This window comes from Eschrichtius robustus, chromosome 12, assembly GCF_028021215.1.
Source record: "Eschrichtius robustus isolate mEscRob2 chromosome 12, mEscRob2.pri, whole genome shotgun sequence".
Taxonomy (NCBI): domain Eukaryota; kingdom Metazoa; phylum Chordata; class Mammalia; order Artiodactyla; family Eschrichtiidae; genus Eschrichtius; species Eschrichtius robustus.
In genome coordinates this window covers 104,081,254-104,102,480 of record NC_090835.1, presented here as the reverse complement: position 1 = coordinate 104,102,480, position 21,227 = coordinate 104,081,254, and the positions used below count along the sequence as shown (strand labels likewise).

The 21,227-nt window shown below is 46.1% G+C and overlaps 1 protein-coding gene across 1 annotated transcript in view; it reads left to right on the top strand.

The window, feature by feature from the left end:
* Positions 1-1,286: 1,286 nt before the first annotated feature.
* The window catches only part of LY86 (lymphocyte antigen 86), a 52,928-nt gene continuing 32,987 nt past the window's right edge, over positions 1,287-21,227 (top strand). The window contains exon 1 of the mRNA XM_068558623.1: positions 1,287-1,421. Within this exon, the coding sequence (XP_068414724.1) occupies positions 1,295-1,421 (127 nt within the window). The 5' untranslated portion in view covers positions 1,287-1,294. The remainder of the gene's footprint in view (positions 1,422-21,227) is intronic.

The following is a 21,227-nucleotide window of genomic DNA, read 5'->3' as shown; positions in this document are numbered from 1 at the left end:
GAGTGGAGCCCAAGAACTTGCATTTCTAACAAACTCTTGGTGGAAGTTGATGCTTGTGACCCAGGAACCGCACTTTGAGAATCGCTATTGAAAGCCAATGTCACTGAACTTAAGAAAATCAATCCCCAAGTGACTATGCCCTGCTCTCTCCCTAGAAATCCAAAGTAACCATCAAGTAAGTCAACTTATTTGTTTGTCTTCACTGGCAATTAAATTCCACTTATTACAAAAAAAAGTTTGGAAGTGACTTTCTTACTTAAGCCATGGGCAGAAATAGTGAACTTACCCAGGGCGCTCAGAGAAACACTTTTCCTCCCTAGGGAAATAGTGTTTTCTGTTGCTTCTAAAATCTGCCGGCCTTGGTCCTGACTCTGGTTCTCTTAAACTACGGTGGAGCTGGGGCTGTGGGTGGGGAATCAGGGTTGAGAAACTTTGCTGTCACGATGCAGGACCACAGAGGAAGGGGGTTAGAGAGACGGATTCTTGGCTTTGAAAAGAAAATGGGACGTGACATGAATAATCCTGCCACTGACCAAAACAAGTCTTCAAAAGGAGGCCCTCACTTCCGCGTCCTTCCCCACCCTTCCCACCAAGCTGAGCCCAGAAATAGAACCCAGCTCGCTTCTCAGAGCTCTTCCCTCCACCTCGTCTCCAGAGACCACAGCTACTGCCCCCAGAGCACTGCCCTGTCCTCCCAGCTGCACAGTCGCTTCTGAAATCTTAATCCTGGGGCTGAAGCCAGAGAAAAGTGCCAACAAGGCAAAAGCCTAATTCCAGATCCCAAGTGTCCTTCTGCAGCTCCCCAAATGCCAAACGCTGCCGGCCGGCCCCAGCCAGGCCCCTGGGCCACAGCCTCCATCAGAGGCCCCTGGGGACAGGGGACCCGGGGCTGGAAAACATGTGGAGGCCTGTGGTTTCGCTTTCCTGAGTTCTCTGCCCCAGCCGGGGGCAGGGCTGTAAGGAGGGTGGGGCAGGAAGGAGGGCTCTTTGGGGCCCCAGTTGTAAGGTCCTGCATCACTTGCTAGCCCCTCTCTTTGAAAGCAGAAAGTCAAACATTAACAACCCCGGACCCAGACTAGCCTCACCCGTTGATTCAAGCGCCCAAGGTTCTGGGGGAACAGCATTCAAAGGCCTCTGCTAACTGCCTTTTGCTTCTCAGAGTGGTTCCCCAGGAGCATAAAATATGAGAAGTGAAACTGAACATGTCACCCCTTTATGAGAGGAGGGGAAGCACCCTGAGGGCCTTTTCTCTTGGGCCAGTTATTCTTCTGTTGGTCACACACAGGACCTCGCCATGCAGGTGCTCATGGCCGCCTTTCTTGTCTGGACTCTGTTGTCTCCCCAGGGCCGTGGCACGGAAGCCTGGCCCACACACACGGCCTGCAGGGATGGGAGCTTGCAAGTCCTCTACCAGAGCTGCGGTAAGCGCTTTCTGAATGTCCATTTCTGTTCATGGGGAAATGAAGGCCCACAGATGTGAGCTGCTGGAGTGTTTTGTTGGGGTTGGGGGAAGGGCGAGGGGGACAGTGGCCAAACAGGTCTGCGAGGACCACTGGGAGCCCTGGGCAGAAGGAGAGTTCGGGCGGGAGAGAGCTTAAGAGTATGACAAGAGGAACAGAAAAAGACAGTGAGAGTCTAGATACAGCAATTCATTAACGTCACAGAGCCCGAAAAAGAACAGACGGACCAATGAGTCTACCAAATCGTGAAACCTCGCCAGTTCAAGATCAGGAAGAGATGCTTCTGTAGCCTCCCTCGACTGTACACCTGGGACACCTTGCCAAGTTATTTCATTTGCAAGTTGAGTGAAAAGGTCATTTATGCCAAAGGAGAAGATTCCTGTCCTTCTGATGACACTCCCAGAGCTTCTATCACAGCAGCAACATCATTCATTCATTCAACAAACGCTTATCTGGCAGCTGCCAGTGCCAGGATTTTCTCTAGGGCTGGACATAACAAAAGGGAATGAGCTACGTTACCCTATGGGACAAACGTAGATACCAACCAAAACTGCAATCTAATGAATAGAATGCTGGGAACTGCCTTAATCAGTGTCGGGACCAAGTCTTTGGAGTGTATATTCGTCTACTGGAGCTGTTAGAACACCACAGACTGGGAGGCTTAAACAGCAGAATTGTATTGTCTCACGGTTCTGGAGGCTGCAAGTCCACGATCAAGTGTCGGAAGGGTTGGTTTCTCCTTAGGCCTCTCTCCTTGGCTTGCAGACGGCCGTCTTCTTCTCCTGTCTTCACTTGGTCTTTGCTCTGTGCCCACATGTTCCTAGTACGTTTGTGTCTCTTCTCATAAGGACATCAGTCATATTGGATCAGGGCCCACAAGTATGACCTCGTTTAATCTTAATCACCCTTTTAAGACCCTTACTCCATATGCTGCCATATTTTAAGGTACTGAGGGATAGGACTTCAACATATGGATGGGGTTGGGGAATTCAGTCCATAAAGGGGGCCTGAGTGGCCAGAAATCAGTCCAGTCTCAGGATCACATCTTGAATGAAGATGAGAGGGACTGGCTCGTGAAGTCATGACATTGTAAAATATGCCACTTTGGAGGTAGACGGGGGCAGAATGCTGTTGGACTGTAGGAGTTGGAAAGGAGATGCCCTTTAAGCATCTAAGTCGGCCGCATGATAAGCTGAGGAGTAGTGTGGATGTTACACTGAGCAGAAGCTGATCCCTACGGCTGCCACCCAAGGAGCTGCCTCAGAGAGGTCCACACTTTACTCTTTTAAAAAGACGGAACATCGAACATTGAAATGCACACACAAATTATTTTTAGTGTAAAAGAGAAGGAATGGCTGGTTGCTGGAAGTGTTGATCACCGGACTCCTGCTCTGCCTGCAGGGATGGGGTGCTTTCTGCTGGCGTCTATTCATTTGAGACGCAGGACCAGAAGCAAGACTCGAGATGAACGCCCTGCTCAGGATTTGTTTTTCCAATTCGCCCTCCCACTAAGGGTTGCCATGGCTGGTCCATCCCTCAGACCAGCCTGCAGCCTGCAGCACTCATCCAAGCCTGGCAACCACCCTGCCATGAGAGGCGAGAGGAGCAGATGTATCGGGGAAAGAACAAGGGCTTATCACTCACCCGCCCAGGGAAAACTCCTCCCTCTGAAGGGGTGGTTGCTCCGTGGGGTCAGTGAATGCTGACCGCAAATCCTGCTCTGGGCACTCAGCAAGAGGAATGGCGGAGACGCAGTCCTGGTCCAAGAGTGGTGGGAGGATGAGACAGGCATCAGGGTAAAGGCTCTGTGTGAGGGGCTGGAACAGAGGCACAGGTCTGGCACCAGGGGACATGATGGTTGCAGAGGGTGAGATTGGGATCTAAACCCATCAGGGAAAGGTCATCAAGCTTGAGTTCAACCTTAAAGGATGATACAGACAGTAATTATAGCATCTCATGTTCATAGAAGGTTTATATGTGCCAGGCACCACGCTAAGTGCTTTCTAAGCATTATTCTCATTTGCAGGTGTGTAAACTGAGGATTAGAGATGTCAGGTAACTTTTCCGAGGCCACAAAGGTAATAGTGGCAGAATTACATCCCCAGTGGCACAGAAGAGGCGTTAGGTAAATATTTGTGGATTTAAAATAAATTGATCCCAGGCCTGTCCGACTCCAGAGCCTATTCTGAATCACCTGCCGTCTAGAATTTTGTCAGAAGGCAAATGGAGTGGAGGTGGGGAGCTAGAAGGAGCATTTCGGCAGAGAACAGCATGTGTGAAGTTTGGGAAATGTGCCCAGGATTAGAGTTCACGGAGCTGCAGAAGGGCTCGGACGTGGGGGAGGGTGAGAGATGAGGTGGGAGATGTGGGCAGAGCCCAGGTGTGATGGGTAATTTTATGTGTCAGTGTGACTAGGCCATGGGATGCCCAGAGAGCTGGTTAAACTTCATGTCTGGGTGTGTGTGTGAGTGTGTTTCCAGAGGAGATTAACACTGGAATCAGGGGACTGAGTAAAGCAGATGGTCCTCCCAATGTGACTGGGCATCACCCAACCTGCGAGGGCCTGAGTAGAACACAAAGGCAGAGGAAGGTTGAATTCACTCTCTGCCCAACTGCAGAACTGGGACCCTGATCTCCCGCTTGCAGCCCTCCTGGTTCTCAGGCCTTCAAACTACACCACCAGCCTTCCTGGGGCCCCGGCTTGCAGATGGCAGATCGTGAGACTTCTCAGGCTCCATCCTCATGTGAGCCTACACCTTGTAATAACTCTCTTTCTAGAATAGATGCATATATGTAATTCTATTGGTTCTGTTTCTCTGGAGAGCCCTGACTAATACACCAAGAGACCCAGACAAGGTTGGGCTGTATCCTTTTGACAATGAGGAAAGGATTGCATTTTGGCAAGATTCCTCAGGTAAGAGTAGGAGCATGGATATGAGATTGAAAACTGTTTGAGGCTTCAGGCAGGATTTGTAGCCTAGAGAATCAATCATCCAGGAAAGAAATCATGGGAGCTAAATTAGCAGAATTTCAACAGGCTTAATGTCAGAAGGAATCTTTGGTGTACATTGCGATCAGCAGAGAGGAAAGCAGTGTCCTGGGAGCTCCTCTAGGGATGGGCCTCCCTCCTCTCTTGAGAGCCTTTGACCTATCGGGGACTGAAAGGCTGCATACCCCTCCGCAGGTGGAGATGCCCCCTCAGCTGCTGGATTCACAGTGGGGCAGCCCCTCGAGGCCTTCGCACTGATGACATAGACATAGTATGTGATGCTTCAGTTGTGATGCTTCATCCAGGCCTGGGGTTTAGACATCCCTGGGCACATCAGGGGTCCCAACATGTTCACAGATGTGGGAGGATCAGCTGACAAAAATAAAGGGTCTACTGTCTTCTGGGTTTAGCGCTTCATTTTTCCTTTCTCTTTTTGTTTTATCATTTTAGTGGGAGGGGGGATTTTCGGCTAGAAACTGTTCTGAATAAGACAAAAATCCTTGAGGTGAAAGAAAGAATTTCATAAACGGTTATGGGGCTCTGAACACAGACCAGGAAGTGAGCAAAAGTGTCTGAAAAAGCAGAAGTCCTGCTCTGTCCAACCGTTAGTGCTGCAGCAAAGAAGAGAGTGACAGTCGTTATAAAAGCCAAAGGGGGTACGAAAGCGGTCAGGGGCCTTTCTTTTGTTAAATCATAAGACAATGTCCAGGGCTAGAAAAAGCCCAGGGACCCCACCCCACATACATGCCCCAAATGTCCACCAATGTGTTTACTGAGGTGCTGCTTCTATCACACGAAGACATGACATGGATCACAAAAGTGCATGTGATCGGAAGATGAACTAGATAGTAGGGGAAGCGGTGGGGTGGGGAAGGGGAGGGGAATAATAAAGCCGGGGGGCTGGGGAGGTCAGGACACTTACAGCAGAGGGGGCAGCGGCGTGAGGGATAGGAGCTTGGGGTCTGGAATCATTCCAACCCCTAGGCAATACTCTCTGTTTCCGGTCTTTGATTGTAAAGTGGGTTTCCTTGGAGTTTGGTGGCTTTAAAGGACGTGCATTGATTCTTTTAGAGTTTTGGAGGCCAGGAGTCCAAAGTCAGTTTCACTTGGTCAAAGGGCACCCTCACTTGGAATCTCCGGGGGAGGATCCTTTCCTTGCTTTGTCCGGCTTCTGCAGCTGCTTCCCTGCAACTTTTGGCTCACGGCCCCCTCCTGCATCTTCAAAGCCAGCAGCATTGCACCTTGCCTCAGCTGTCACATTCCTTCCTTCTTCTGTGTCAAGTCTCCCTCAGCCTCGCTCTTGTGAGGACACTTGTGATTAGGATGATCTCACGACCCCAGGATCCTTAGCTTAATCGCTTCTGCAAAGTCCTTTTTGCCACTTAAGGTAACATTCACAGGTTCTGGGGATTGGGGCATGGATATCTTTGGGAACAGTTATCCAGCAATAGGGCTAATAATTTTATCGGCATCTCAGGGCTGTGTGAGGATTAAGTGAAAAGGACTGTGTGAGCAGTGCTGAGCACATACTATGTGCTCAGTAAATCTTTGCTGCTGCTGACTTGTAAGATATTTCACCGGCACAAGAGGTATATTTGACGCTGAGCTTCCTCGAAGCCAAATCAAACAAGGGAATTACACTGTTTACAAAATAAAACCAGTTTTCAAGGAGATGTCCAGCTTTTCCTGACCCTGGAATAAGCTGTGAGAAGCATTTCTCCCTGGAGTAAGTGGTATCCTGGACCGCATCTCTACAAGAGACGCCACAGTGACTCACATCCACTGCTCCTCGTGGCGGCCCTCAGTGTAGACCAAGGGCTCATCACCAAAAGGAAACTCAGGATCGATTTTGCAAAAGGCCACAGTAGAACCGTCCTTGAATGCAGCACTTGCCGGTCTGGGTTGCTCAAGGGGAATTTGGACACCCACAGGAATGGGCGAGCTGCAAGTGCGCTAGGACCCATCTGTAAATACCATTATCGTGGCCATTGCTGCTGTTGCTGCTGTTATGGGGTTTTTGATAAGGGTTGGAGAGCGGAGATCTAAGTTGTATTTTCTGGCAAGAGCCTTGAGCGTACACCTCAGTGCTGTCAGTTAACCTGCCTTGACATCGACCAGGCAGAGAGGAGGGTCATAAAAAGTAAAGGACCTGTGACACATGCCCAAATCACTTCATGTCCCCCTTTTTGGTTTCTCTGATACTCACAGTCAACCTGGCCATTCACTTGGCTCCTGGGGGTCGTCTAGGGCAAAGGTCAGCAAAGGAAGCCCACAGGCCAAATCCCACCTGCTGCCTGTTTTTGAACAGCCCATGAGCTAAGAATGGTTTTTACATTTTTAAATGGCTAGAAAAAATCAGAAGAAGAAGAATATTTGTGACATGTGAAAATTATATGAAATTCACATTTCTGTGTCCATAAATAAAGTTTTTTGGAACTCTGCTACAATGGCACAGTGAGGAGTGTGACGGTGGCTGAAGGCCCACAGGGCCGAAAATATTAACTATTTGGCCCTTCATCGAAAAAGTTTGCTGCTCCCTAGTCAAGGTCAGAAAGAATCTCTCAAGCTCTTCACCAGATCAGAGCCTCAAGTCCTGGGTCTTCTGGATGATTCCAGCCATAAAGAAACTCCATGGCCAAGTGAACTTGGCACCAAAACCACCACGACTGCAAAGGATTTGTAGAATCCCTTTGAGAGAATCGTCATTGCCATAACAATCTCCTGCTTCTGCATAACGTTTTACAATTTATAAAGTTCTTCCACTTATAAGGTCTCATTCAGTCCTTATGAATAGGAGGTATGTAGGGTGTGTGTGTAGGGTGTGTAATTCCATTTTCCAGATATAAAAACAGAAGCACATATATATTAACTATCTTAACAAAGTAACATACCTGAGCCCTTGATACAAACCAACCTAAGTGACTCCACGCCCAGTGACCTAAAGCTGTTATCGCGGAACCCTAATATGGAGTAAGCCATGCCAGCTGATCCCAGAAACATAGGGTGGGGACAGGGAGAAGGCACAACTCAAAAACTAAGTCTTTGGGTGAAGAGGTGAAAGCCCTAAGTACTAGCAAAAGGAGGAGGAGAAAGAGGAGGGGGGAGAGGGAGAGGGAAGGAAGACACAGGGAGGAGGGAGATCTGGGCAGGAGAGAGATCTGTCTTCTGATTCAAGGGTTGTTTCCCCCTCCCACCCGTCCCCCCCAGTCTCCCCTCTCTGCACAAGTTCAGAGCTGGGCCAGTATGGCTCTTCCCAAGTGTCCACCAGGACCTGTAGCAGCCGCAGAAGACAAGGGACACCCACATCTATGTTTATCAGCCTTGGGTACCAAGTTCTCTTTTGTGGCAAGGTGTCTGGAAATGACACCTCCCAAATTAAAAGAAGCAAATGAAAGGCCATTCTCCTATGAGTAAGAACAGCATAGTTTATGGCGGAGCCCTCCTGCGCAGATGTCATACTCACCTCATAGGCAAACCCTATTTGCCTTTCACCCGAGGGCAGCTCCCTCCGTGGAGAAGTTGGGGGGAGCCCCATCTCCAGCAGTAAGTTGAGGGCTGTGGGTGGTACCTGTGGGACAGACCAGCCACCTGGGATGTCCTAGGGTCAGGGGACCATGGCATCTGATCACCGTGCTTCAAACTTGCAGCCAACACCAGCTCTCGCTCCTTGAAGGGATCAGCTTTGTCCACTTCTGCCCAAATCAGTTTCACTTTATCTGACCTCCAAAAAGTCCTTAATGACAAAGTCAGAATCAGGTCACATGCACCTGAATAAGCCATAAAGAGAGTCACACAGGACAATGCCTCAGACTCTAAGAATGCGAAGCGACGCTGGCCACATTTCCTTCCAAACAAGAGGGTGAACTGCCATGGCCTGGCTGCAGAGCGGAAGGACTTTGATAAAATGTCCTAGGAAAAAAATTGTTTTAAACAGCCTGGAAGGAAAGGGAGGGGGAAAACCTCCTTTCCTCAAAACTAATAATTCTTCAGTAAATGGAGCATAAAACAAACAAAAGAAGCAACGATGTCAAAAAATAATAATATGAATGGAAAACATCACACGCCACGTGGTCATTTAAAAATACTTTAAAAAATTACACGCAGAAAGCAATTTCTCTGTTTATTTTCCTAGATTAATAGGGATATAAATACTGGGCAATTAAAGAAAAGTAAACAGCCAGAGAAACAAAGATGCAACTTCAAAGGGATAACTTAGGGCCTGCAGGATTCAACAGCTAGTGGCCTTGAGCAGAGTGGGGCCTTTTTGCCAAACTTAAAGACAGGAAGTTGATTTAAAAAAAAAAAAAAGGAATGTCAACATTGAGATGCAGATTTTAAAAAATAGGAACAGGAAAAAGTCAAAAGTGGGCAGGAGCTGGAGGGGAACCAGCCCAGCCCACAGATGCGCTTCTGCTAGAGCCCCTGTGTTCCTCCCTGTTTCCCTCTGGTTGTTACCATTTATGGCCAAGTCTCCAAGGTGGTGTTACTTCTCCTAAGAGCTTTTTAAGAGATGCTGAGTAACTTACTGAATAGGGACCTATGGAGACAAAAAAGCCAAGAGTCTGTGAGTGTAAGAGGCTCTTTCCATCCTCAGGCAAAATCGGAGAGGCAGCTTAGCTCGAGTTTGGGGAGGAACCTCTTTGGAGAGTTAGCGATGCGGGAGGACCATCCTCCAGCTCTGCAGCTATTTTTGTAAAGACTACAACGCAGAGGACACACTGCAGAAGCAGCCGCCGGTATGAGGTCCTGGGCCAGGCTGCAGACTCAGGCCGGCAGATGGGGCAGCGCGGGTCCAAAGCAGCTTTTTTCTTAGAGGCCGAGGAAAGCGAAGGAGAGAGCCCCCTTGCCAGCTCCAGCTCTTCTCGCTGGAGCACCTGGCAGAGCCCGGCAGGTACCAGGCTCCCGTCACCCAGGAGCCCCAGGCTGGCAGCGCCCTCAGCATCTCTGGTGAGAGCAGTCGGAAGGCACAAAGCAGGGGCGTGCTGGTCAAGCATACAGGTGGGGGTGGCGGCGGGGGCACCCTCCAAACCTCAACCCTAAACAACAGTTCAGGGCAAAGGATAACTGAAAGAAAAGGGCCACCCACCCAGGAACTGTGTGCCATCTGGCTTGGCGTTCCTTGCTTCTCTGGGATGCCTTGTGAAGTGATAGCCAAGCCTCCTGATCCAGTATTTCATTCTGGGGTCCTAGAGTAACCAGGTGAGCATCCCTGGAAGTACTCTGGGGTCTCCCGGGAAACAAGCGCTGCAGAATTCGCGCATGCGTCTGGGTGCGGCCGGGGTGATTGCTGCGCAGTGGGCAATGGGCAAGCCTGCGTCTGCTGGCCTCCTTGTGACGGATCCAAGACGGCCGAGTTATGCCTCCGTGCCTTTTTGAAATTCTGTGCCCGTTTCCCCTGCGGTGCCTCTCCGCTTCCAGAAGAGAAGGAAGCAGTAACCAGGCCAGGAGGTAATGGCCAGGAGGAAAAAGAAAAAGATCCTCAGCCCAGAAAGCGCTGCTTCCAAGCACAACTTACAGTGGGAGATTCACACAGGCTGTCTGGGGACCTAGAGTGAGGTCAATGGGCTCCCTTATTTGAAGCCTGGCATCTCCCCTCTGGCCAGGTGGGAGCTGCGCCAGCCCCGGGGACAGATCTAGACGAGAATGATCAGGGTTCCCTCTGCCTCTTCACCATTAGAATCCTTTCCCGTAGCTGGGGACTTTCTTATTCGGATGGCTTCTCTGTATGTTTCAGTGCTCAATTTCATGCTTCCCGTACTGTATTAAAAATAGCCCTTTAAACAATTAAACTCTACTTGCATAATTAATAAATCAAAACTTTGTAAATTTAACAAATTACTTTTATTGCAGGCATATATCCATGGGTCACAAATTTTTTAATAGAATTCTCTTAAGCATGTTAACGAACACAGCGGATTTCCTTAAATGCTTTAAAATCTTTAAAGTCAGGCAAAGCAAGCACAAATTATCACGGTGATTGTTCCATTTACTATGACCCTTTCCTTAAACTAGTGTCAAAATATTGGTACTATGTGTTTAACGTTCTTTCTTTATCATCTTTACACTGATGTTTATTCTTCCCAGTATTCTTATCTTTTCTTGGAGTTATAACAATACTTAGTTCAGTATTTTCCTAGCTGTCTAGTATGTTCCAGACCAAAGATGAAGACTATCACTCAGACCATCCAGGACGCAGGGTTTTTTTTGTTGTTGTTGTTTTGTTTTGTTTTTTTTAAAGAATTTACTGGATTCTGAGATGGGTCATGCTACCTTAAGATGAATCTTTTTTTTTTTTTTTTTTTTTTTAATTTATTTTTGGCTGTGTTGGGTCTTCGTTTCTATGCGAGGGCTTTCTCTAGTTGCGGTGAGCGGGGGCCACTCTTCATCGCGGTGCGCGGGCCTCTCACCATCGCGGCCTCTCTTGTTGTGGAGCACAGGCTCCAGACGCGCAGGCTCAGTAGTTGTGGCTCACGGGCCTAGTTGCTCCGCGGCATGTGGGATCTTCCCAGACCAGGGCTCGAACCCGGGTCCCCTGCATTGGCAGGCGGATTCTCAACCACTGCGCCACCAGGGAAGCCCCCAGGATGCAGGTTTTGAGTTACCAATCAATTGACCCTGGGCCTGGTGACATCAGCAAGTTGAGGTCTCTGTACTTGAACTTGACCTATTACATCCTGAAGACCTTTTAAGCCCCTTGCTTTCACAGGGTTCCCTGTATCCTGATGCTCTTTCATCAATTGATGTGTGTTTTGCTGGGTCATTGTGATGCCATCCTGGCATTATTATGCATCAACCCAGCCCGTCAGCATTGCTGGAAACGTACACCTACCACCCTAATGTCAGAAATACAGTGAGGGGGTCATTTAGAGGAGACGATGGATGTTGTCTGCACAGTTGAGGCTCATCTTTACAACATTTAGCTAACTCATCCTCTTAGAACATAGCACTGGATTGTCTCTCTACTTGTATATTCTGTGTGGTTTCTGGTGCTGATTTGACTCTCGTCCAGCTTTCTATCCAATTTTTATATGAGGCCACTTGAGCTGATCAATCCTTCTGTTCTAATTTTTCCCAAGCACTTCTGTTATATGTATATACATATACTTTTTTTCTGGCTTATTCCCAATGCTTTGTCCTTACTACTACCTGCTTACAAAGATAGAAAAAAATCCCGTGGTTCTCTCTACTCTGTCCAAACGGGTGGGAACTCTCTGAATCTCTAAGAACAAAGCTTCGTGCTCATCGAGTGTTTGGGATGTGATGCAACTTCCTTTTCGTCTTTGCTCAGGCTGCCTCACCCAGACAAGCCTGTGAAATGATTCTGAAAGAATCGTGAGAGTTGAGGTCTTCAAGAGCCCCAAACAGCAGGCACTGCCTTTCTTCCTATTCCCAGAAACTGCCTGGTATCGCCCCAATCAGCGGAAGAGAGCAAGACCCCGGTGGTCTCCTCCCACCTGCCCCCTCCCGCTCAGAGATGGCACAACAGGGCACCGCCCCCTGCCCCCCGCAGCGTTGGCTTGCCCTCTGTTTCCAGCTCCGTGGCCAGCGTAGAGGACTTTGGTCTCTCCAGCTGCAGTTTGCAGTGGCTGCAGAGCTGCTAACGGGCAGGAAGGGAGAACACTGCGGCCGGGATGAGGTTCCCGGAGCCGCTCTTGGTGGAGCCTTACGCTCTGTGAGGCTAAAGGATCTGTTTCTGACCGTGGCCTTGTGGCCATCTGCTGTGGTCATGGATGCAAGTGGCCTCGAAAGGAGCCGGGCGGCCAGGGACTGTCACATGACCACCTATTTATTTCTCCACCAACCTGGGGCTCTGCAGGCAGGTGGGGCGGGGTCAGCCTTCTCCCAGTCCCCGCCCACAGGCTCAGGGCAGACGGGGGACCTCTTACAAAACTGGGAAATGTGCTGGTCAGACAGAACCTCAGGGCACCTCCGTGTTCAGAAGAGGAAACTCGGAGCCAGAGAAGAAATGTGTCCCGATCACGGCCACAGAGCAGGGTGGTGGCAGCACCATCCCAGGACCCTCCTGGGCGGCTCTGCGTCCTGTCCTCTGCATAAAAGCCATGATGTGAACTCACCCAACGTCAGGCCAGAGATACTGCGTACACCGCGACCAGATCTTCTCCTTCATACTCACACCCCCAAAGTGCACAGGATCTTCTTTCTAGAAAGCCCTTCTCTTAAGGCGATGTGCCCTCATCCTTCCCTGCCAGGCCCCTGCAAAACAAGGGACTCTGTGTATACACAAGAGCTAAGGGGGCTTGTTTATAATACTGAGAGGACCATTTAGTTCCATAAATGTCCTATCACTGCAAACTTTACATACAAATGACACCGTTTCATAGAACAGTGAAGGCAAGAGCTTGTTTAGAAGGAAAGCTGACTTCTGTGGTATGAGCCTCATTAAGGATTCTAACAAGACTTAGAAAACAAATGACCATGACAGAGGACACCTGATGAAAATACGATAGGTGACTCAGGCCCCTAAAGCCCCAAAGCTTGACGTCAGCAGCCTGCTTCCTCTGGTCTTTTCTCCACGTCTAGAAAAGCTTGCTAAATACAGCCAGCTTCAGCCATGAAGGCAAATGCCAAATCCACCCACCCCCCTCCCCTGGTGTCAGCAGGCTTGGGTCTAGATCCTGGATGGTGGCTATTCCAGAAGGGTAGTACTGGAGACTCAGTTCTCTGGAGTCGAAATTCTAGCCTGACCTACACGGAGCTGATGGATTTCAAGCAGGATGGAGAGTGGATAGGAAGATCGTGTTCCAGGGCGAACAGTTTTTCTGCCTCACACTTGGCTTTGGTTTTAACTAAATGAAAGAACAGTTCTTGTGTCAGTGAGTTTGCATGTTTCCAAAAAAAAATACCTGAGGAGAAAATTGCCAGTGGCTCTTGGTTTACTTGAAGCAGTGGTTGAACAGCAAGTATCAAGTGTCCAATTGTGTCTGAGGTTTTAGAGCTGGTAGCCAAAATAATGAGCAGGAGGTGCCTGTGTAAACACTGCCTGCTCTCGGGGTCTCAGCGGTGCTGCCTTGCTGGGGGAGCAGACCTTCAGAATTCTGGAAAGCAGTGACAGAGAGGAGACCATGGTTCCCTTCCTGCAAAACTCATCATTTCCTTACATCTCACCCATTCCAGAAGCTATAGAGCTCGGCTCAAACGCTCAAATACACTCATGGAAGAGGCAGATTATGAAGGAAGTGGGTCAGTTGTAATTTACGATAGAAAGTTACAGGGACACTAGCTCTCGTCTCATCTCAAGGAGGAAACTACTATTCCGCTCCATCTGACCGCTGCGTGGGATTGTGGCACCTGGGATGTCTAACCTTCTGTTATACTTTTTCAGAAGAATAGCTCCTAATCTAGAAGCACAACCTCCTAATTTATGAATATGGCAACTAGACTAAGTGTTTTTTTTTTCTTAACATCTTTATTGGAGTACAATTGTGTTACAATGGTGTGTTAGTTTCTGCTGTATAACAGAATGAATCAGCTATACGTATACATACATCCCCATATCTCCTCCCTCTTGCGTCTCCCTCCCACCCTCCCTATCCCACCCCTCTAGGTGGTCACAAAGCACCAAGCTGATCTCCCTGTGCTATGCGGCTGCTTCCCACTAGCTATCTATTTTACATTTGGTAGTGTATATATGTCCATGCCACTCTCTCACTTTGTCCCAGCTTCCCCTTCCCCCTCCCTGTGTCCTCAAGTCCACTCTCTATGTCTGCGTCTATATTCCTGTCCTGCCCCTAGGTTCTTCAGGACCGTTTTTTTTTTTTTTTTTAGATTCCATATATATGTGTTAGCATACGGTATTTGTTTTTCTCTTTCTGACTTACTTCACTCTGTATGACAGATTCTAGGTCCATCCACCTCACTACAAATAACTTAATTTCATTTCTTTTTATGGCTGAGTAATATTCCATTGTATATATGTGCCACATCTTCTTTATCCATTCATCTGTCAATGGACACTTATAGCCTAAGTGTTTTTAAACACTGTGCAGGCCAAAAAAACACGTCTGAAAGCTAGGAGCAAATCAGGCTCTAGCCATTTATGGCCTCTGCTGTAGAGAGGAGAGACTTTAGTCTGGTTATGCCTTTTTTTTTCTTTTGCTACTTAGACCCGAATGGCTTCCCTTCCTGGACTCACAGTATCTCTAAAAAACTATCTTACAGTTCAGTTTTAACATCAGTCTCCTCTGTATCAAAGTGACATCACCATATGAATCCCCAAGAATGCCAAATATGTAAAAGTTAGGTAACCAGTTACTCAATTTGGAATATTCTTGCTGACCTAAGAATCAAGTATTCAAGTATGTCCAGTCCATGCTATTTCCATCACGATCCAAACACCTGGAACTGCTAGTTAGATTTTGACCCAAATCTGTTGAAATGCTTCTTGCCACCTACAAACTTCACTAAAATGTGTATTTCTAAAAAAACGCTAGAAAGCTGGAGGCCTAGAATATAAACTACTCTAAAGATGAAACTATTTCTTTGCATTTATCTTTGAAACCACAATTAGCACCATATACATAGTCAATATTCATTATAAATTAGAGGAATAAGTTTAAGCATTAAGTTTAGAGTTTCCTGAGAAATGATCAGTGACACAGGAATTGAGTGCAAATTTATTTAAGAAATGATTCTGGGAAGAACCAGAAGAGAGTGAAAAAGTGAGGCAAGGAAGAAAAGGAAGCCAATCCAGGTAACCACTGTGGGCAACTGAAGCCTGGTCCTTCTGGGGACCCCTGGGAGACCTGTGAAATATGCCTTATGATGGTCAGATCTGAAGGGAGAAGAAACTGGGGCATTGATCTAGCAACTTCTATCTGTCATAGTTGTTCCTGGGTACTTTGACTCCCCAGCACTTCTGGCTTGACAGTGTATAGAACAAGCTCACTCCCACACCCAGAGAAAGCCCTCAGGCAGTCATAGGCATTTGCAGGAAGGCTTTGGAGAGAATAAATGCCCTGCTACCGTAACTTTGTGCATTGGAACATCTCATATACACAAAAGCATCCATGAAGAGGACACTGACAAAAGAGAGACCAAGACAGCCCACAAAAAGTGGCCATTGCAGATGGAATGGGCAAGCTTCTGGTCTCCACATCATGAAAAACTGTCTTGCTATAAAATGCCTGGATAAAATGTGACACAAATCTTTTTAAATGCATAGGTAAGCTTGCATGAAAGAATGGGAGGTTTCCAAGAGCCAGAACTAAAAGAAAGCACAGAAGCAGAGTGGAAAGCCAGCGCCAAAGCTATGTCCGCCCTCAGAACAGGTGTTTGACTCCATGGGCCAGAATGTGGCTTCAATGGCTCTGTGAGAGTCTGGCAACCATGCCCTGTGCTGTGCAAGATGGAAATCAATCCCATCACGAAACAAGGACCGTCAAAGAGTTATAGCCACAATTAAAAGTGGACAAGAAAAAAAAAACACATTCTTCAGCAAAATGGAAGACAAATAAACTTATCTGACTCTGCTTGGCCTCTGGAGAAAGTAACTCTTCCCTGAGAACCAGTAACTCCAGACCTGATATCACCACTGGTTTGGGGCTCAAACCTATATATACAAAAATGTATATTCCCTTCATGATCCAGGAAATCCCAAGCCTAGAAATTAAATTAAAGTGGGTCTTGATTGGGAATACCTGGGACATATTGACAGAAGAAAATGCAAATTTTCCCTGGAGGAATACATACTCTCAATTCAGGTTTCACATGAGTTCTGAAGACTGAGCTCACAATCCAAAATTTAAAAACACAAGGAAATAAGCCACCATGAGGGAAAGTCAGCAGAAAAACAAAAAGCAAAAGTATAGCCCTAAATGTATTAGATTTGGAAAATATAAGATACAGAATATAAAACAGAGAACATGTCATTTGTTTAAAGAAATAAAAGAGGGACTCTAAAACATGAGCAAGGAAAAATACGATGTAAAAAAAAAAATCTGAAAGATTTGAAAAAGAATCAAAAAGAAGCCCTTAAAATAAAATATTTAATTGTTGAAATAAAAAAATCATGGCTAGGTTAAAACACAGATTTTAAAATAGCTTAGAGAGAACTAATGAACTGGATGAAAGGTCTGGAGATATTACTCAAAATGCGTCATGAAGAGATCAAGAGATATGAGCTACAGCTATAAAACAAAACAGAGATAATAGGGAAAAGGCAATTTCTGAAGAAAAGTACTGGGATTTCCTGGAATTAATGAAAGACATGAATCTTCAAATTCAGTAAACACAACAATTCCCATGTGGGACTCATAAAAAGAATTCCACAACTAGACCCATCGGAGTAAAACCACAAATTACCAAAGGAAAAAAAATAATAACTGGTATAAATATACAGCAAGAGAAATCATGCAACAAAAAGTTATATTTAGACTGATAGCAGATTTTAATATAGCAACAGCAATATACTCAGAGAAAAGAGAAAACAACAATCGACCTCGACTTCTTTATTTAGCTAATTACCACTCAAAAATAAGAGGGAATTAAAGAATTTTTTTGACAAACAAAATCTAGAGTTTGCCACCAAAAGACTCACAGTAATGGAACTTTCTAAGGCAGGGGTCCCCAACCCCCTGGGCCGTGGACCACTACCAGTCTGCAGCCTCTTAGGAACCAGCCCACAAAGCAGGAGGTGAGTGGCGGGTGAACGAGCGAAGCTTCATCTGCTGCTCCCCATCACTACTAGCATTACCACCTGAACCATCACCCCCCCACCCCCACTCCCCCACCCCCGCACCCCATCCGTGGAAAAATTGTCTTCCACAAAACGGGTCCCTGGTGCCAAAAAGGTTGGGGGCCACTGTTCTAAGGGATACTTCAGAAAGAAATAAAATGTTCCCAGAAATAAGTTCTGAAATGCAAGATGGAATGGGAGAAAATAATTAATAAATTAAAAGAAACAATGAATGATAATAATATCTAATTTGAAACAGGAATGTATTTGTTTCCTATTGTTGCATAATGAATTACCCTAAAATTTAGCAGTTTAAAACAACAACCATTATTATCCCACAGTTTTTAATGGCTGAATAACTTACATATATATAAATATAATAAAATGTTTATCCATTCATCCATCAATGGACATTTAGGTTGTTTCCGTGTCTTGACTATTGTAAATAATACTGCTGTGAACATGGGGGTGCAGATATCTTTCCGAGTTAATGTTTGTGTTTCCTTTGGATCTATTCCCAGAAGTGGAATTGCTAAATCATATGGTAGTTCTATTTTTAATTTTTTGAGGATCTACCAGATTGAATTTTAAAAATCAGCTCTCTGCTCTTTAAAGAAATGTACCTACAAATCTACAGTGAACATCACATTTAATGGTGAAACATTGGAAACATTCCCTTTAAAACCAAGAACCAGACAAGAGCACCCACCATCACCAGTTCTACTGAACATGACACTGAAGGCCCTCACCAGCACAGTAAATAAAATGTTTAAGGATTTGAAAAGAGGATACAAAATATTATTATATGCATATAATATGACTGTCAACATAGAAAAACCTAATCTAAAATTTATTGGAATTAATGAGAGTTGAACTAACTATTTTGAAATCAGTGTATTACATTATTCCAAAAGATAGCTAGCATACGTAGCTTTGGTTAATTCACTTTCACAGCTGTAGAATATATCATTATTTGCATAGATTAAAATTATATACATTCTCCTTTTTTTTAATTTTTTTTTTTAATTTATTTATTTTATTTATTTATTTTTGGATCTGTTGGGTCTTCGTTGCTGAGCGTGGGCTTTCTCTAGCTGAGGCGAGCGGGGGCTACTCTTCGTTGTGGTGCGCGGGCTTCTCACTGCGGTGACTTCTCTTGTTGTGGAGCACGGGCTCTAAGTGCGTGGGCTTCAATAGTTGCAGGATGCAGGCTCAGCAGTTGTGGCTCGCGGGCTCTAGAGCCAGGCTCAGTAGTTGTGGCACATGGGCTTATTTGCTCTGCGGCATTTGGGATCTTCCCAGAGCAGGGATTGAACCTGTGCCCCCTGCATTGGCAGGTGGATTCTTAACCACTGTGCCACCAGGGAAGCCCCTATACATTCTCCTTTTAATAAATATTTAGGTTGCCTCCAATTTTTCACAATTACAAACGGTTGTTAGTATCTATTATTTATGTTTCCTTACGTCAGAAAGTGCTTCCCAACCCAGGACTTTTCTTTCCATTTCTCTGAGGCTTAGTTAAGCCTAGGCAAAGGTATGTAGAAGAATTTCTCTAGTTTAACCAGTTTTGTCTAGTAAGGTTTCCATACAATAACAGTTTTTAAATGCTATGTTCTGAAAACACACGAACAGATGGCAAAAAAAAAAAAAAAAAGGCTGAACGATATCCAAATGGTTCCAACGATGGCGTGAAGGAGATGGGTGAGGTGTTGAGTCAGGTCTGCTTGAAACTTTGCTGTGATCAGCTCCCATGCTGCATTGAACTTGTGTGCAGGTCATTGGGGCAGGTAGTCTGCAGTTAATCAGTAAGTGTGTGACTCATTTATTAATCTAAAGTCAGGTTTCCATCTTATTTTTCATGTCAGTTTGCAATCTTCCAACAGAATTCTTTTTATATTTTTAGCAAAAGTATTTTTAATACTCTAAACAGGAGGAAACTAATAAGATTGTGTTGATTCAGGAAGCAGAGAAATGAGTCCTTTTCTTAATTAGGAATTTATTTTGCTGGCAGAGGGTCCAAACCAAAGGCAGCTGGTTCTTTTCTCCTCCAGTATCGACCAGTGAGTGCTTGTAGACCTATGTCATTCCTGCCACGGGATTCTGTTCCTGGGTGGTCCATGCCACACAATGAGAAACATCCTTCTCCTTCCCATCAGGGAGAGCTCTACTGCAAAGCTGGGACATCCAGCAGATTCATTCTGGTTCCATCTCCTAATGTGAGACATGCAAGAATAAGTCGTGAACCGGTTCTGGGAATTAGGAATCCTGCTTCCCGGATTTCAGTACAAGACATCCTGGTAGAAACTCTCATTGGGTACCGATTCCACCTTCTCAGTAAATCTCCAGGGTGTTTTTAGGAAGAGTCGATTGCACGCTCTGGAGATACTGTGCCTCTTATTCTCTCATGAAGAATGCATCTGTGATCCCCCTTGAACACTTCCTCTCCCTTTCAGTGCCTTCTGTTGGGCACTCATGCTCATTCCATATCAGGGTGGTCAATTCAGAAACAGTGTCACTCTCTGGACCCTTTGCTGACTGCTAACAGTGAAGAGGAGAGTCTTTACACGTGTTATGGACTGTATTGTCTCCCCAAAACTCATATGCTGAAGCTCTAAACCCCAGTGTGATGGTATTTGGAGGAGGGGTGTTTGGGAGGTAATTAGGGTTAGATGAGGTCATGAGGGTGGGACCCTGTGATGGAATTAGTGACCTTCTAAGAGGAAGAGACCAGAGAGGTCTCTCTCTCTGTCTCTGCCATATGAGGACACATGGAGAAGTCAGCAAACCAGGAAGAGGGCTCCCACCAGGAACCAAATCAGCCAGCATCCTGATCTTGGACTCCCCAGCTTCCAGAACTGTGAGAAATTAAGCCACCCAGTCTGTGGTATTTTGTTGTGACAACCTGACAAACTAAGACAAACCATCAGCTCCATCAGTAGGCTTGCCTCCTAGGAAAAGTGTACATTGATGTTTCCTCCTGTGACTCTGATGGGGGGTTGGAGGCAGCAGTGGACACTTTGTTACCCAGTGTGGGGAGAGCAGGACTCAAGGGGGAAGAAGTATATAGTAAGTTGCTCTCACACTAGAAAGCGCTGGGGAAACAAGTCATAAGAATTAGCACTTGTTCTGCAGGCCTCCATGTGACAACACGACAAGAACTGCCTCAGGGGTCCTGAACACAGCGCTGGGAAGGAAGGGGAGCTATAGAAGGAAACCCCCATCACGGCTGGTCATCCAAGCCGCCCTCCCCCAGATGGACATTACCAACAATTAGCCACTGCTGCTTGTGCATCTCACAGCTTCTAGGATTGGATCGTTCCTGAGAACATCCATCTCATGTCATGGAGGGAGTTTTGCCTGCACCTTGAAGGCTGAGTGGGCAAAGAAGTTGTCAACCCCCTGTAGTTGTTGACTACAAGCCCCTTTCCCGATTCCTCCCAGGGAACAAGCTTCTTGGGCAAGTGTTTCTCTTAAGAGGGCATGCCTACTAGGCTGGAGGGAATGTAATATGCACGGCCACTCTGGAAAACTGACTGTTACTTATAAAACCAAACATACGCTTACCATATAACCCAGCGACCTCAGTCCTGGGTATTTATCCCAGAGAAATGAAGACTATGTTCATACAAAAACTTGTACATGAAAGCTCATGAATGCTTTATTTCTAATGGTCCAAAACTGGCCAGGTGTCCTTCAACAGGTGAGTAGTTAAACAAGCTGTGAAACATCCACACTATGGAAAACAACTCAGCCACAAAAACAAATGAGACACACAACCGCCTGGATGGGTCTCCAGGACACCATGGAGAATGAAAAAAAATCCAATCTCAAAAGGTTGCATACGTGGTGATCATTTTGTAATGTATAAAAATATTGAATCACTATGCTGTATATCTGAAACTAATATAATATTTTAAGTCCACTATACTTCAATTTAAAAAAAAAAAAATATATATATATATATACGACAAGTTAAGAAGAAAGTGTATATACTGTGTGGTTCCATTTGTATAACATTCTCAAGATGACAAAATTATACTGCTGGAACAGTGATTCATGGTTTCTGGGGTAGGGAAGGGGAGGT